Source organism: Mchenga conophoros, linkage group LG20 (genome assembly GCF_057382185.1).
Source record: "Mchenga conophoros isolate Kocher_MC1m ecotype Shallow Benthic linkage group LG20, M_conophoros_male_GT1.1, whole genome shotgun sequence".
Classification (NCBI taxonomy): Eukaryota; Metazoa; Chordata; class Actinopteri; order Cichliformes; family Cichlidae; genus Mchenga; species Mchenga conophoros.
This window is the reverse complement of record NC_140545.1, coordinates 9318880-9336608: the sequence shown is the minus strand read 5'-3', so window position 1 is coordinate 9336608 and position 17729 is coordinate 9318880. Positions and strand designations below refer to the sequence as shown.

At 38.4% G+C, this 17729-nt stretch overlaps 1 protein-coding gene across 3 annotated transcripts in view; it reads right to left on the bottom strand.

Moving 5' to 3' along the window:
• cep104 (centrosomal protein 104) overlaps positions 1-17696 on the bottom strand; it is a 36085-nt gene extending 18389 nt beyond the window's left edge. For 2 of the 3 annotated variants that reach the window (XM_085259415.1, XM_085259417.1), the window contains exons 1-13: positions 17616-17696; positions 16468-16594; positions 16028-16201; positions 15552-15690; positions 14600-14662; positions 11925-12001; positions 11402-11570; positions 9364-9519; positions 8986-9213; positions 7954-8169; positions 6884-7051; positions 4099-4272; positions 527-703 (exon numbers count right to left, since the gene is read on the bottom strand). In XM_085259415.1, coding sequence (XP_085115541.1) covers positions 527-703; positions 4099-4272; positions 6884-7051; positions 7954-8169; positions 8986-9213; positions 9364-9519; positions 11402-11570; positions 11925-12001; positions 14600-14662; positions 15552-15690; positions 16028-16201; positions 16468-16580 — 1854 coding nt within the window. In that variant the 5' untranslated portion in view covers positions 16581-16594; positions 17616-17696. Of the gene's footprint in view, positions 1-526; positions 704-4098; positions 4273-6883; positions 7052-7953; positions 8170-8985; positions 9214-9363; positions 9520-11401; positions 11571-11924; positions 12002-14599; positions 14663-15551; positions 15691-16027; positions 16202-16467; positions 16595-17599 lie in introns of all 3 variants that reach the window. The other variant, XM_085259416.1, reaches the window with a different exon arrangement.
• Positions 17697-17729: the final 33 nt, after the last annotated feature.

The window sequence follows — 17729 nt, the reverse complement described above, 5'->3', positions numbered from 1 at the left end:
CAGGAGACGTTAAAGAGGGTGCCAGCAGTGACAACATTGACTCAGCTGACTGGACATTACTGAGGGCCTGTTTACGTAAATGAATGGCCACAGAAGGCCTGGGAGGGACTGCTGCTTTTCTGTAAAGTCGCACCATAACTACTGACCCAAATTTAACAGAAAGTCAGCTTATAGGATCTTTCCTTATCCTTTTCTACTTTGAAGTGGAATGACACAGATTTCCATATTTTATATAGTTTATATAGTACATATCATGCTGTAATTGCTCTTTCCAGAAAGGAATTAACTATGAATTGAAACACTGCCTTAAAGAAAAACGGCAGTCAATTGTTTAATTATTTATCTGTGAATGTGTATCTTTTTATTTGAGCTTTTGAAATGTTTAATTATTTAAACAAAGTTTGTCCTACTTGACCTAGTAGGCTTTATTTAATTGCACACCCAAAGAAAACACATTAGTACATTCATATTTATAAGTGACATAATTATCACACCAAACATATTTATTATGGTTCAGGTTGTTTACCGTCATAACATTTTCCAGGGTGAAGCCAGAGTTTTCTGTACCAAGTTCAAGGAACAGTTTCTCGAGTAGCTCAGCCCGACTCTCAGCCAGGCGAGAGGGAAAGTTGGATTTGAAGGGTTTCACCAGCTCACCAGGGATCATCTGCAGGGCCCTGACATCCTTCAGAACAGCAATTTCCTACATGAGGGACAAGAGAAATAGACAGCAAGTTTTAAGGGGGCGTAAATCACGCAATGTATTTGTAGACTTGCACCTGCAAGTCTTGTAGACTTGTAGTACAGAAGTAATGCAAGTGCTATGTACCTCAAACAAATTACAGTGTATGCTTGTGATGCTGCACACGGTAATTTGTCATTCAACATTGGCCTCTGGCATAGGCACAAGTCGTGACAGAAAATACAAGCTGACAATCGGAGTAAAACTGAAGAAGGGTCTTAGAAAACCCTGTCATTGTTTTAACCACATCAGGTGAGTGGAATGTATGTCGGAAATATAGGAAGACACGCAGAAAAGAAGTGTGCAACTGGCCCTCGACACACAAAGAACGATTCAATCAGTCCCTGAGTCAAGCTCTGAACACAATCCAGCAGAAGAGGGGCTGCGAGCTTAAGTCTGCGAGCTACTGAGCGAAAGGGCACCCACCCTTTCTTACTCAACACACGCCCATCCATGAGCACACAGGAACGAATTTGACTAACCAAATACACAAATATACAGTGTACGTCATCTGTCCATCCAGCAGCCAAGAAACATTTTCTTCTTTCAACCCAAAAGTCCAAATGAAAGCGTGCTTGTGCAATAAAGAGAATTTCATAGTTGAATTACAGTTAAAACAGAATAACTGACATCAAATGATTATTGTGCTGCATTATGTTTTGTTATCTTGTTTGTTATCTTGCACCAGTACAGAGCACAAATTATACCTACCTATACCACTCCACTTTGGTAATGAAATCACACAAGTGGTGACTTCAGCGTCTGGGGCCTGTCTGAAGGTTGTGCAGTTTGTTGCAACACCTCAAGACACTTCCTTACTCGCCTTCTGTTTCTAGCTATCTAAAATGCAAAACTCCCCATAATTAAATTTATTTATAATTGACTGCTTTGCACAGATTCAAATTTGCCAAAGATTGCTTTGCATTTGCAAGTAACTCTTTCTAGCACCTAAAAGAAAGCAAGTTTTCTTCAACCAGTAATACTTGCTTTCATTCAGTGGGTGATTTACAAGACTCTATGCACTCTTGCGAAAAATACACTCTTGCTGCTTCCATAGCAAGAAGCTAAGTGTCCGGTGCTGCTAATCAAAGGCATTTAATGACTAATTGATTAACATCATCATCAGAAAGTGTGAGCACCTCGATAAAGCCAGATATTTTTGTGGTTTGTTGATCTGGAGCATTCGGGTGTGTTAATACAATGCCACAATATTCCCAGCAAAGTTACCAAAAGCTCAGACCATGCACTGCTCAGAAAAAATGAACAAAAAAGCAATAAATAAATAAATAAACAAGAGATAGATTATTCAGACTTTACAGGCCTAATTTAAATGTTCATGACAGTACAATTAGAAAAAGCTAACCGTGAGCTAACCAGAGAATTTACTCGCTTCAGATGTGGTCTAGTTATAAGAGTGATTTAATGTCATGGAGATCTCTTTTAAATATAACTTGTAAGCGATCGTTTAGCCTCCATTTGAGCACACAGACCTATCTTAACGGTTGTCGATTTACATGTCAGTGCATGTGCACTAAGTATATTTAGCAATTAATCAGTTTAATAATGAAGCTGTGAAAACACTGCAATACTTTCCCTGAACAGTGCTGCCATCAGACACACCTGATTTATCACTGCATCACTGTTTCCATTCCTTAGTCTTGCAATAATCACTTTAACACTTAAAGTTACAGCATGTAAGAGCCGAAGCGTTTCACTAACTCAATGCCATTCAGCATTTTAAGAGTATGTCTTCTTTCTTTTTGTAGTGTTTAAGCACTGCTGACGTGTACACACGGAGCTTAGTAGTTTCTACTCATTTCCTGACCACTAATATTACGTGATGCAAGTTTATACGTTAATGTCAAATCATCACTACATGAATAGTTCAGGTCTCTCCATCCATGTCTACATCAACCGGGTTTATAAACAAACAAAGCAAAAACTAAATGCACAGCTTGCATCTCAAAGCCAAGCCAGGAGCTACAAAGAACCTGTAAGAAGGAATGTTGTCCTGCGTGCTACGTAGTGCATGCTTCAAGTCCACAATCAGTCACCACACCTTACATTAATTATGCATGAAACTGCTTTGTCCATTATGAATGCCTTTAGAAATATTGGACAGATTAGTCATGGCTGGAGTTTTCAATGCTTAGAAAAATTAGCTGGACTAACTAGACCTAAGTGTTGCTATGATGTTTTACCACTTTGCCCTTCCTTTTTTTCTCCTCAGTTTAAGTTTCATAGAAGTCATCTTCCACACTCCTAATAGTATTTCTACTTAAGGGGATAACTAATAATTATTTTAAGAAGCATTTTGATATATTTACCAGTATTTAGCCCCAACTTTAAAGTGACATTCTAAGAAAACATCATTTGTTCATTTTTACACTGGAATAAGGACCTTGGATGTTTATGCACAAAGAACAGAAAATATTATACTTTGCAACAACCAATCCAGTTTTAGGGAGATGAAACAGCATATTGTGCTAAAAATGGTGCCTCAATCCAGATATACAGAGGCATCACACAAAAGTAATACTTTTTGGAGGAGCACTGGGAGGAAAGTTGGATTGAATTTTGCACATGTTGGAACTCTTCGGTGTCTTTGATTATAGTGTAGTATTTATTAATACTAATTTGAAAATAACTTTGAATGCAGACTCATGGTGGCTGCCTAAATGAGAAATAAGCAAAGATTTTTACCATTGTGTCATTGTGTGGGAAATTTAGTACTCAACAGGGAAAGCTGTTTAGCTTTAACAAATCCCAGCTATAACATTAGACTGCCATATTTTCTTTATGTACCGTAATTATAAATGGAAAAAGCATGACCTAACTCAAGATGTGACGTTTCAACACACCCACATGCTAATCCTACTGCAGTATATTTTAGTGCTGGCTCACTCTACCATTGTTGTTTGGTTGGATATCAAAGCAAAACTTGGAATTTACCAGTAACCTACCAACAACACAAGCATGGGAATAATGTGAGATGACTCATCAAAAGATTCTGAGAATCTGTAGAAATCTCTGTGTAACTTCTAGCTTCACTGTTGAGCAGCTACAATGTCATACCAGACAAGAATAGGGCATTCCTCTGGTGTAAAAACTGTGTAAAACTATGCATGCCAAAGGTTGTTACTGCTGGCATTCTTTTTTCTCCAAGTTCACCAGTTCATCCTGTGAGTTAGGTGACTTTTTTGTTTGAATGAATCATAGGTCAGTTGGTTTTTCTAACATATCATAAATAAAGGTTTTCACTTAGCAAACACACAATAAAAAGAAGATGGGAGAGAGCAGGGTGACACAAAAGACCGAAAGGTTGATGAATAGTGTTGGGTCTAACTGTACAATACCTGTATGAAGGCAGAAACTGTGGCCCGAACGCGAGTAGTGGAGTCTCCGGTCCTGGCAAGCAGATTAGGAAAGGTCTGCTCCAAGCAGTGGGTCACCTCAGCTCGGCCCAGCCCTACACCTGGGATCAGCTGGCTTAGCATTAGCCGCAGCAGCTTCAGCGAGGCATGTAGAACCTAAAGCAAGATCCTTTTGTAATGAAACTTAAAACTTGGTGCTCTTTCTAAAATCTTACTACAATGGTAGCACCATATGTACTCATATATCTCTGTATGGACCTACCGCCTCCCACCAATTAATGAGCAGACACAGTTATTAACATCTATGTTTGATATTTTTTCTCTTTTTGTTTTTTAAAAATATGTTAAAGAGGTCTGAGAGAGACACTGATGCTAAAATCCTCATAAAGAAGAAGAAAAGCTGCAAATTAAGGCTGTAAAAGAAAAAATATTCCAAATTAAGCAGAGTAAAGGTAGTGGAAGATTAAATTAAATTTAAAGTAAATTTTGATCAGATTTATATGTTAAATTAATAAATAGTCAGTATGATTGACATTTTAAAAGTAATAAAAGTTATGCATTTTGCACTAGTGTATGTACTTGAAGACCTAATCGCTGCTCATACATTTGTAATTTATCCCTTGCAACAGCTAAAATAAAAAAAAATCTGATGCGCAACACAGGTCCTACCATTACACAAAAAAGTCGACCCTAATGGCCTAAATAATCGGCATCCCATCTCAAAAATGCCCTGCTTATCAAAAGCCCTTAGATTCCTTTATAAGTGCTGAACTGTGACTGTACCTGAATTTTAACATCAGAACAGTCAGAATTTAAATCATGCCACAGTACAACGAACCTTAATAACCATCAGTATTGTGCTACACTTTTCGTACAGTTAACATTTCATTCAGTAGATCATGGCATTCTGATTGAAAAGTTATGCTCAGTCAGTTTACATGAAAAGTCGTTTTTATGGCAGTCTTTCTCATAGAACTCTGAAAGGAGTCTTCAGATTTTTCAGGTTAGTCCATTTTTTCTTACTATAGGTGTTCCACAGGGATCCAGTCTTATATACCTCTTCTGTTTATGCCATATACTATCTCTGCTACCTATAGCAGCAGAGATAGTATGCATAAACTACCATGCTTATAGAGTTTTTAAAAAAATTATTATGCCACTGACTATTGCAAAACTACAGTCTGCTTTTGATACATTTCCAAAAACAACTAGTCAATCATAAGCTGGGAGAGCTGAACTGGATCTAAACTCTGCTAAAACTGGGTGTGATCTATTCACAAGATTAGGTAAAAGTAAAGAGCCTTTGGTTTATATTCCAACCCTTCATCGTCAGAAATACTTTGGACTTTTTTAATGCTCTTTCTCTTCTCTATAAAATCACTATACAGTAAAAGGTTTTGTCTGTACTTGTTTATAGTGACACTGCATTGTAATAAAAAAGTGTGATGGTACTCCATATCTAAGAGAAAAGAGCAGTATTGCATGTTTATTTACCAAAAGCTCTGCAAAGATTTGCTTACATCTGCCTAATTTGGATGTCAGGTTTCTAAAATTAGCCATTCGCCTTGTTCACAGCTGAACAAACTGGTTTTAAATACATTAGAACATTGTATTAGATCTTTTAGAATTTGCATAAATATTGCCTGGGCACTGTGAGTGCCAACGTCTATTTAGCATATACATTTTATTCAATTCCACAATTGTGTATAAATTTAGGACAAAAAGTATGCAAATGTGTGTTTGGTTAATTGTCTTTGTTGTAACAATCCTTCTTGGCAATAAATCTTATACCATTTATTTATAAGCCTGTTTAAAATAGAAAAAAATAGAATAGTCCTTTACTGTGATTGTACATGTACAACAAAATTGTGGCATTTCCCTGAAACAGTGCCACATTTTGCTTTTATTAAATATCACTATTAGCAATTAATTAAAAAAAAAAAAAGAACACTTACCTTTCTGTTGAAACAGACATTTCCTTGGCCTTACTGCGTCTCTCAAATAATTTAGATTGTGATGGTATGTCTATATTAAACTTGTGAATTTAAATTTATGAAAGTGTTTCTGTTCTTCACTTTTCTCAAAAAATGTCAATCAGAGGGGGGTCCTCAAATTTTGGCTAGTGTTTTTCTTGCATCACTGCTCTGTTTGGCTGGGCCGAAGGACTCATACACACCCACAGATACACACAAAACTGAAAGCCCAGGACAAGATTGGAAGTAAAGCCACTATAAATGACAGCAAAATTCATGGCATTGCTTACATGGCACTGGAGTATCATCTTTTAGCTTAAACGAAAGGTTCTCCCTACATCAATAAACCTGCTCTTACAAGATTTCTGCAACAACTACCCAAGGTTAGATTCAGAACCAGGATATAATAATATTTAATACAAACCAAGGTTGTTAAGCGTGAATTAAACAAGCCCATTTCTATGCAGTATATTAACCAGTTAACATCTTAATGGAGTATTCTGTGCATCAAAGTGACTAGGAATTATTGCAGCCAAACCTTTTTCATCCATTTTTACCATTCCACGCAGAAGGATTACAAAGCCATCCTTGTCAACACTATTTGTTTAAAGAAGCTAGCTCTGGGAGGCTGCACGTGGTACAGGGGGAACATTGTTCAGGGGGTGGCTGTATAAGCGGGTGCTGATTTTTAACAATGTTAAAATGTATGTTAGCACTGCTTGAAACCTATGTAGTATGTGTTAATTGGGCTTATTTTTATGTTAAGATTAATTTCTTTTGAGGAAATGACTCACAGATGTGACTTTATCCAAGAGGGCTTTTTGGACGAGGAACACAGCAGCTCTTATCATGTTCCTCAGCTCTTCCTTGGGGGTGGTGGGAGAGACCTCCAAAAGCTTCTTATACACAGAAAGCAGGGCGTCCACTCTGTAACACCAGGTTTTAGAATATACCCCCGCCACCTGGGAGTGAATGGCAGCAGATTTACCAAGAGGATGAGAATATACATATTAGTTACATTGGTATTGTAGCATGTGGAAATAAAAGTGTGTGGTATATGCTGTGAGATTTAAATGCAGCAAATACTCCAAAGGCATTCACTTATTAATTTAAAACAACTTTTTAAAAGGAAATGGCAGCTATTTGTTGCATGGTCATTCGAACAGTGATGAACTATAATTATAGTTAGCGTGCTAATAGCATCTGTATAAAATAGGCTATTTAAGTGTTTTCAAAAGAGTTCAAAATTTGTTTTTCCTATTATACTTATTTTTTTAACTCGAAGAGTACTTACATTATCCAGTGTTAAAAATAAGCCAACAGTTAGTTGGGTTTTCTCTCAAATATACATTGAAATCTTTCTGACTGGGCTACTTATAAAACTGACTAAATACTAAAAGCTGACAGGTTTTATTTTTGCACTGACAGTAAGAAAGTAAAGTACTCCAGTGACATAAAATAACACAATGCTCTAGGTTTGTTTTTCTTCTCAGTTTTTGAAATACACTATGACTTTAACTGACTTCATACACCCACTATGACCTTGGAACTGGCTTAACAACAACCAGAAAAAGCACAATAACAATAATAATTACTTTTTTTAAACTACTTCTGTTCATTTCGGTATGTACCCAAGGACAATACCCATGATTTTTTGCCAAAATTGTTGAAAACAGAAGCAACTGATTTGTGCCAAAAAAAGGTCAATGCCTTTGCTACACAAAGAGAAATTGTGCTTATGAGTGTAGTCACTCCCAGAGGCCCACTGAGATCCTGACATGTAGGAATATAAACACAGCGCAAAGTTAACAGCTATCGTTGGCTTAGCTAGCTGTTTGTTTCACATATGTTTATCTTTTCTTACCAGGCTTTCTCCAAAGACCTCTATTGAAAGACCAGCCTCTCTCAGCACCTTCTCTGTCAGGGGTTCTGGTTCTCCACTCATTTCAGTGCTCTGTGGAGTCCTTTGCACTTCTGATATCGGGGAGTGCTCCTCCGCAGGGCTCTGAGTGGCCTCCAGTGGCTGATCTTTCCTCTGAAGGGCTGGCAGCGGCCTTTCGTCGTAAGGCACACTGGTAACCTGTCACCAGAAGAAAGCAGAAACTGAAAAAATATTGACACCACATGCTGAAGAAAATATAATGTATATTATATTTTCTTACTACGGCGGTTTGATTTTGCTATACTGTTTAATGTCTCAGCATCCAAAATTATGATGGAAAGTTTAAAGAAAGCTGATCTGCATTTTCCCTCCTGAGAAATACTTTTGAAAAATTGATTACCTCTGCTCTTTCACTAACTCTCACTAACATTCATCTAGTGAAAAGGTCAATCATTCAACATAAGGATGACAATGAATATTGAACCCTCTCTGTTCAAGCCAAACTTCCAGCCAGCCGAGCAGAGTACTGTCTCCGGTGCCCCTGGGCCAACTGGCACACTGCTGCCTAGTGCAAGGCTCAAAGCCCTGCCTTGAGGCCAGGTTGGGAGCCGCTGCAGTCAGCCAACTGTTGCACGCTTTTAATTAAATAGTGAAACCTAAACCTGCACTAGGGGTAGTCTTAGTAGGTGGTGAGTAAAGCACAAAGGACCCCACTGGTCATAATCTCCTTGTGTGCCCTGGGTTTCAACACTACACAGGAGACTTTTTCTTAAGGTGCTTTCCTATTAATATTTTTTTATAATAACACAGGAGTTCATGGAATTCAGAACAATGTGCACAACTGGACCAATAAAAAAATCTTTGTGTTTATAATCAGTGAAGATTGTCATGTCTAAATAAGCACTGCTTATTTAGAAAAACTGTTGTTTTGATTATAAAGTATGTTTGAGATGGACACGTTTCATGCATTATTTCTATAACATCTAAACACATTTGATACAGGAAGATGCTTACATCGATTTTGAGTACAGCAGCAGGCGTACAAGGTGTGTCAGGTTGGCTGCTCAGGTTGGATGTGATAGATTCTTCAGCTAATTGTTGGTTTTTATGAATGTCTGGATTTTTCCCTTTGCTGATTGTGTCTGTGGATACAAGAGGCTTGGTATAGACTGAAGAACGACCTGAAGAAGACAGAACAGGAGGAGAGTACTGGGCCAGGGTTGATTCTGCTGCCCTCGTGACCTGGTGACATGGAAAGATAGAATAACAGAGATCATTTTAGATCAAAAAGAGCCATGAATAATGCAAGATTTCCCCCGCATATTTTCTCCATCTTTTACAAAACAATAACAGCCCACCTCGCTGTTACCAAACCAGTAGCTGTTGACATACCATTGTCATATCCAGCAGGTTGTGTACTTCCAGCTGCTGGTACACACTCTTCCTGTACTCCTCCATCAGCTCCTTCTTCTTTTTGGCCAGATCATAGTCTTCCTTTTCAATCGCACATCGCTTCTCCACATCGTATCTAGCCAAACGCTCCCCGACCTGGAAGTGCAAAGAATATGGAGGTAAAAGCAGCCCTGCAGCTACACTGTGACTCTACACTACAAGCTTGAACAGATGAGAACAATTTACGAGATAAGATTTATGTCAGTTTGTACCTTTAGTGACTGCAAGTCTATGTACTGTTTGCTGCGTGCTGTTTTTTTCTTCTTCTCCTAAATTATAATTTGAGCTGTCAGGAGAGATAGCTCAAATTATAATTTTCCATCTTGTAAAGCTGCGCTATTGGTGAGAGATTTACTACACTTCAAATCATGAGCCATTATTAAAAAGAATTTGCATTTAGTGTTGGGGAGGCTATGGGTCTTTATTTATTTGTTTATTTAATTGACATGTTCTTTATTGGAACAAACTATGAGTGTCACCTGACAGGTTTTACAGGATGTAAAATTGACATCAACTTCAGAAACTCAGACATAACATGTGAACGAGAAAATTCCAGTGAACCAAATTTATTAGCTAATTTGTTGCCAACTGAAACAGTCTCATGACCTCTGAACTGTTTCGATTCAATTCAACTAAGATATATAAATATATGTGTGCATTCGTTCAACATGAGTGGTCTGGTAGTAGATCAGTGACCATCTGTGGAGGCATATCCATGAAGGGACGCACAGCCTTCTACAGGCTAGACAACGGCACCCTGACTGCCATTAAGTACCAAGATGTCTGTTGACAGATGGCAGTACAACAATGCCTAGTGTCATGAAAGAATTGATAGCATTGACTTGTCTGACCTAAATTCAATAGAACACCACTGGAACATTATATTTTGGTCCCTCTGCTGCCACCAAGTTGCACTGAAGGCTGTCCAGAAGCTCAGTGATGCCCTGGTTCTCCAAGGACAGCAAGTGCTGTCTCATTAGGAGGATGCCCTGATGTTGTCAGGTTTACATGCAAGCAGTTGGGGACCACACAACCTATTTAGTACTATTTTTAGCTGCTGCAATGAAATTTGGACTAGCCCGCCACATGTTTTTTCACTTTGATTTTAGGGGTGTCTTTGAATTCAGTCATCTGTAGGTTGATAATTTTCATTCCCATCAAAAAATGTGGCCTCCATTCATCCCCAGCTCGTTACCTTCTCCATGTCAGTTTAGACATCTCACATGAGTTTTCCCATAGAGATCTGATGTGTTTTCTCAGCATTTCTTAAATTTTTTTGAGTAGTGTATAATTTGACTGTCCAACGTGAAAGAAATACAGCAAGCCAAAACCTTCTCTTGTCTTCGTCTTGTATGTCCCTGCGTTTGTCAGATATCATGTGACATCATAAACCATTCTATGACATCCTGAGGGTGTGATGACAAGGGATTTACAGGATGACTACCTTGGCAACCACCGCTTTTATGCCATGCTAACAAGGTGTCTGAGTGGGTGTGTATGTTATCCAGTTACAGAATGGCTTGCAGTTGGAGATGGGAGAGAAAATATCCAAGTTCTCCCTTGCTGCAGCTGTCGAGCTTATTAAGAATTCATGGTCTGCATGGTAACGTTTTAGACAAAGGAGGTCTGCAACAGGAATCTGAACAATGTTTAACAACTCCTGTTACAAACAGTAGTGAAATAAATCTAGATATCTGTGAAAAAAGTGGTGCAAGTGAGTCCACAATTAAACTAAATTCCAGCAATACAGTTGTTGGAATTTTCTGGGAAAGCCTGTTGTTGGAAATAGATGCATGAAGTAAGGCGGGGCATTTAGCATATATTTGCTTGTCCATCTTTACATGTGTCTCTTCATATACTATGTGTGTGCTACAACAAAGACTTATTGCCCAAATTTACACTACTATCCGAATGCCATAGCTCACTGTACAGTACCTATTTATTAGTACCATGATCTAATTCCTAGCAGCTACAGTACCTTTTGAAGGTCAGCAATAGCCTGCTTTAAATTCTTGGCTTCCTCATATTTCTCTTGCCGGACCATCTCTTGTTTCTTTTGGTCCAGGAGACGAATGATGTGGGCAACTTCGGGGTCCTGGTACATATCAAAGGCCAGATCGTCCAAGGGGGAAATGGATTCACATTTGCTGAGTTGAAAACAGGACAGACGGATAACAAACATTGGAGAAATTAATTATATGGCTTGACACACCTGTCTTGTTGAAGCCGAGATCATTTCAGTGTATTATCTCTTAATTGTGCAATTCTTCACCAGCCCCCAAGGGATGCTTCACCTCTAGGTGAAACATCCCTTGGGGGTACATATTAAAAAAACATATATTTCAAAAAGTGTTTTTTCCCTGTACTGGCCACCACCTGCATCATCTACCAATGCACGTGACCTTCAGTTCCTGATTGGTTGTCTTCCAGACTAAATGGCTTTGTTACACAATGTTATTGTCACAAGAAAAAGAAACCAGGGTTCAATGACTTAGCCTCACCCCATGAAGGTCGACTCCAAGGCAGCCTCCAGCTGGGTACTGTTGAGGTAGTGTTCGATCAGCTGCTCTCTGCTTGGCTGGGGGTAAACAGATGGACAAATTACACACACGTGCGTACTGTGTTGAGGAAGACATGACTTTTAATCCCACTGGCTTATCCTAAAACTAATGATCCCTCTGCATCTTTAAAATGTGTTGATCAAACAAAAGTACTGCACCAGCAACCACCTGGATCTTACAATGGTATTAAGATAAGAACACTAACTCACTCAAATACACAAACACATGCAAACGTTATCATCACCCTCAAGGCTATGGCCATATGGAGACTAAGAGCAAACACTGCTTTTACCTTGAATACTAAGCAAGGCATTACACAAAACATTGCCACTGATGACATTCTTGCTCATTATCAGCAGAATTAAACTTAATAGTAAAGAAGACAGACTTTTTCACAGAATATTGTTCCTTCACAGTAATGTGTAAGAACAGTCATACCATGTTGCTCTTATGCTCTCAATAAGAAAAAATACTGCAAGAGAAAAAGACACGTTTGTGTTTTTATATGTCATTTTTCATAGTCTTTGCATGATTTATGTTTAGAATAGAGATTCTTTTTGGTCATATTTTTTAGTTTCGTGGGGCACCAAATGTTTTGTTTGGATTGTACGCCGGTCCAGACTCTTTTAGTGCAGAGACATGCTCTTGTAACAGTATGTCTCTGTATCATTGTCTTGCTGAAATATGCAAGGCCTTCACAGAAAAAGATGCCATCTTGATCAGAGCATACGCTGCTCTATAACCTGAGACGATGGCAGCGTTTCTAGATCATGTTCATGTATGGCTCCTTCTTTGCATAACAAAGCTTTAACCTGCACTTGTGGATTTCTCCACGAGCTGTGTCCACAGACAAGGATTTCTGGAAGTGTATTTAAGCCCATGCAACAATTTCCACGACAGCATCACATCGGCTTTTAAGCCGCGTCCCTTCTACACAGCATTCTTGAAAATTTCTGATGATATTAAGTCTTCATAATTTAACACTGAGGAACGTTATTCCACAATTTCTAAACACAGTTTTCTACAGATTTGTGAAAATGTGGCTCTCTGATGTTCTTTTTTTACCCAACCATGTTAATGACCAGTTAACATAATTAGCTGCAAAATGTTTTTACAGCTTTAACTTGTAAGTATCACTTAAAAGAAACCTTTTGTTTCTCCCGTTCCAACTTTGAGATGTGTTGCAGCCATCAAACTGAAGATGTAGGGTTTAAAATAAAATAAAATAAAAAACTAAATCTTTTATATATACCGTTGTGAATAAAACATGGCTTTATGAGATTTGCCAACCATTGCATTCAGTTTTTATTTACATCTCACATACATCAGTTACTAATATTTATTTTCTACTGTGAAAAAACAAGTTAAACAAAATTAATTTTGATATTTTTATGACACTTTGCACAACCAAAAGCACAGGTAAAAAAAAAAAAGAAACATAAAGACAAATATGGTTTGGTATTGTATATGTTCGCTCATTGGTACACTTGTATAGCGCAGTGGGACCACTGCATAAAGCATAGTCATTGTTAATATTATTAGTAATATGTGGTAAATGTCTTTTAAAATGCACATTCTAAAAAAAAAAACTACGGTAACAGAAAAATGGCAACCGTAAGTTTCAAAGGTTAAAGTTAAAGAAGTTGTTATTAAACTGATCATTGTAGTTGACGAGCTGCTGTGATTTTTTTTTCCTTTTCACAATTTGGATTGCTAACAATTTAAAGCAGCCAAAAGTTAAGCTTTTTCTTTGTATTCACACCACAGTGTCTCTTCCATAACTTCCACCCATAAGGCAGATATAGGAGAACAAGATCTAGCCGACCCTCTGGGCAAGATCACTGCTGTGATGGAAGTGCTCAGAGTCGGATTAGTAGACCAACAATGCAAAGCTTGTTCACTGGAATCTGTGCGACAGTGTGTCCATGTTTTTCCATGTCTGTGTTTGTGTGTGTGTGTGTGTGTATTTTAAGGTGCTCTCACTCCTCCAGGAGCTGTCCATCTGCAGGACTATCTGATTACACTGACTAACTAAAGGCCTCCTGTTTGATACATACTGTTGCATACTGCCCTCCCTTTGTTTCTCATTACTAGATGCCTGACACATATATACAAACCTACGCACAAACACACACACACACACACACACACACACACACCACTTAGGTAAACACGGGTGCATCCACCACATATAATCACATAGCACAGTAACAACACAAAATACTTCATTTGAAGATAAAGTGACTCAACAACTCCAATCCAATTATATTGAGTTGATGTTTATAAAATTAATAAGTAAATATAAGTAAGTCTGCACAGATTAAAACAATAAAAAGAGGGGAAAACTGAAGCTTTGAAACCCAGTTTATTGTTTAATGATGTTCTGTGAATGATAAATAAACGCAGACAACATGTGAGGAATACTTGACAAGTTCTGTTTGACAGACATGTTCATAGCTGTGGTTGGTTCAGCGTAAGCAGACGCATGATAAGAAATGAATCCTTCTCTGAGCGACTGTGACTGAATGTGACTGAATCACAGCACAACATCGCCACCTACTGCTGAGGGGATAAACATAAGTGAAGGGTGATATGTGAGGAGAGTGCTCACTTACTATTGTGTTAAAAGCATTGCCATCCAAAGCATCTCCCAGAACATTAATGGCAACCAAACCAACCTGAAATCATTAAAAGAAGATGACGATGGTGAGCGAACTAAAGTAAGTAAATCAAAAAGTAAAGGAAATCATTCAAAACAAAAATCAATAAATAAATATAATGAATGATAGGTAAGTGTGAAGCAAATAGAGGACCCATCTAATTACAGTTAAAGAAAATGCTCTCTGACAGATTATCTATGGTATTGAATTTAGCCTGGTACACAGACACCAACAGACCCAAGCACAGACAAGACCCGCCCTCCGTTAGGAATGTGTGGGGGTTCTGATAGGATGTGTCCTGCGATGACACAGCAAGGCACAGAAACTTTACGGTGTCGAGTTAAGGCTGACCCACACCTAGAGGAAAACATGCCCATAATTTCTGGTGTGTGGGAGTGGTACCCTTTTCTTTGTCCAATGGCTGAATGACACATCCATGGCGCCATGTAAAATTACTTGAACCTTTGAACGATTAATAATAAATTTTCACAACCTTTATTCGTCTTCACTCATAAGAAAAATTAACCCGACATATAACACCCCATATTTCCTGTTTTTAATGACACAAGCAGTTCAAAGTTCAATAAATAACGAAAGAGAGCTGTAGGAGTTCAAGGTAAATAAAATCATTATAATAATGTAAATTCTATAGATTTTTTAGAAAACAGGCTTCTTCGGGGATAGCATAAGAAGAAAGCAAAAGGATTCAATCGGGCTCTTCTCCACTAATGTAAATGCACATAAAGCTTGTGAAGTATAGAATATAACTGACAACGTGATTACAGCAAATTAATTCTCTGCATAAATAAGCAGAATTCATAAAAAATGCAAGCCTTAACCTTCTCAGACCAGACTACCCTTAAATAACTCAGTGGCCACAGTGCATTGTTACCATGTAACAGAGTACCTGATTATGGTGATTGTAACGGTTGCCATAGTTTCTGTGGAAGGTTATTCTCAGATATGTTCCAACGGCATCTACATGGACTGACTTCAGTTCCCGAGCTTTGAAGCCTGTCTTCTCATTGTCCGACAAAGACACATACCTATGTGAAAGTAAAGTTTTGTTAGTCTGGGTCAAAATTCCTTCTAAGATATTGATGTAAATGACATTTACAAGAGTAGAAATGATTACTAAATTTCAGTTTGGTGATTATATGCTATCAAGATAGTGCACGTCTCAGTGTGGTAATTCTATATATTCAACAGGAATGGACAGCTAGTCTGCAGAATAAGACCGAACCACAGAGCAAGCCTGCATCTATCCTGTTTCTGGTATGTTAGGTTAATAAACAAAATGGATCCCAAATGAAATGATTCATATCAACCTAACGTCCAACAAAAGGATGTGGAAATTAAGCCTGGCCAAGTCTTCAGTCTCACCCAAGTCTGTGAAGCTGCCTGGGGAACCCTGGAGAGCTCGTTTCAGGAAGAGTGTCACCAATATAGAACTCAACCTTGGTTGAGATCATGTACTGATGAGCCAATAGCTGCAGCTTCCTTACCCTACTTCTTTCAACCAGCTGGAGTGTGATGTGCTGAGGGTAGGAGCACAGCCTGCAGTAAAAGTGATCAACACATGTTTCTTTAAGTTGAAAAGTAAAAAAACTTAGAAGTCACAAGAAAAATGACAAAGGGTACAGCCTTTGAGTACTAGATGCTGGCCTTCAGTTTTACAGGAAATTTCCTCTTGACTACATTCTGATAACAACCAGTGTTGAAATTTTCCATCTTACAGATGAAGTAAACTTGTCTTATGCCTTTATTCAGATTAAAAAACTTGCCAGAAAAAAGTTTAACCTTTATGGTATTTTTTATGGTACCTGCTGGATCTCCAGCCGTTGACTGTAGGTGCATGCACCATGAGCTCCTTAGCACTAAAGTTGTCCTCATGACTGGAAGAGCTGACCACAGTGAATCCTATCTTCCTTGGCATCCCTCTGTTGGACACTGATAAAACAAACAAAAAAATGAAGTGTTATTATTTATACATATATGTCCTACACCTGGGTGTGCCTACCCTGCCTTTTGCCCGTGCAACTGGGATAGGTTCCAAGCTCTCCAAAGTATCCTGCAAGCAGCATGGACATACTTTGTGAGTGGCGCAGAAAACCACTTCATGCTGCCTGGAATAAGTTTAGGTTGGGTAGGGTAGGGGTTAACTGGTTTTCATGTTAGCTGGTGGAGCTTGTTTACACTTTCCACTGTCCGTTTTACAGATGCTGCAACCACAAATTTCAGAAAACAATACAAATTATACAAATTAAAAAATATATTTGAATACATTTAAAATTTAAAAAGCCCATTGATTGGGCTCATATATATTTGTTTTTGTGACTTAAATCACAAGGGAACACTTTTCCCTTGACACCACCGATCACCTTGATCAAAACATGTACGTATTATATGCATGCATCGTGTCAGCTGTTTAACACCTGTTAATGTTAACTGATGATCTTCATAGGCAATTAAAATTCGTACCTGGGTACTTCCATTTTATAATTCCCAGAAAGGCACCTTTGTTAATAAATTAGTGTCTTCCTTCCTATATGGGCTGTTGAGATTGTGACGATTTACGAAACATTCCTGTGTTAACTGCTAGGATCCTGAGTTTGAAACTGAAAATCAAAGGGGTTGTGTTGAATGTTGTCAGTGTATTTGCCCCACAGGTTGGATGTTAGCATAAGTTACCACGGTGATTTAGACAGATAGGTAGAACGCCATGTTCTTACTTTGAGCGCTACGTAGTTCGCTGCCTGATTAATCTCACCTCGTAGTACAACCCTTTATGGGTACAAGCTAACCGTTAACTATCAGCCCACATACCGTAGCTAACTAAGGTAGTCTAATGTCTAGGGGTTTTGAAATCTGATACATTTCCTGGTGACTATGTTTCTTTGCGTCCCACAACATTTTTCTACATTTCTGGTGTAAACAGCGTTTTCCTGCGTTTACCTTAAAGGTATCTTACCACAAACATCACCGCAATGTTGACAGCTCGAAGCCCCATGTCTCCATAACCACCGCTGACAACAACCACTGCAGACATGCGCAGTCGTGAACGTCGCAGTCTAAATGTATTGTG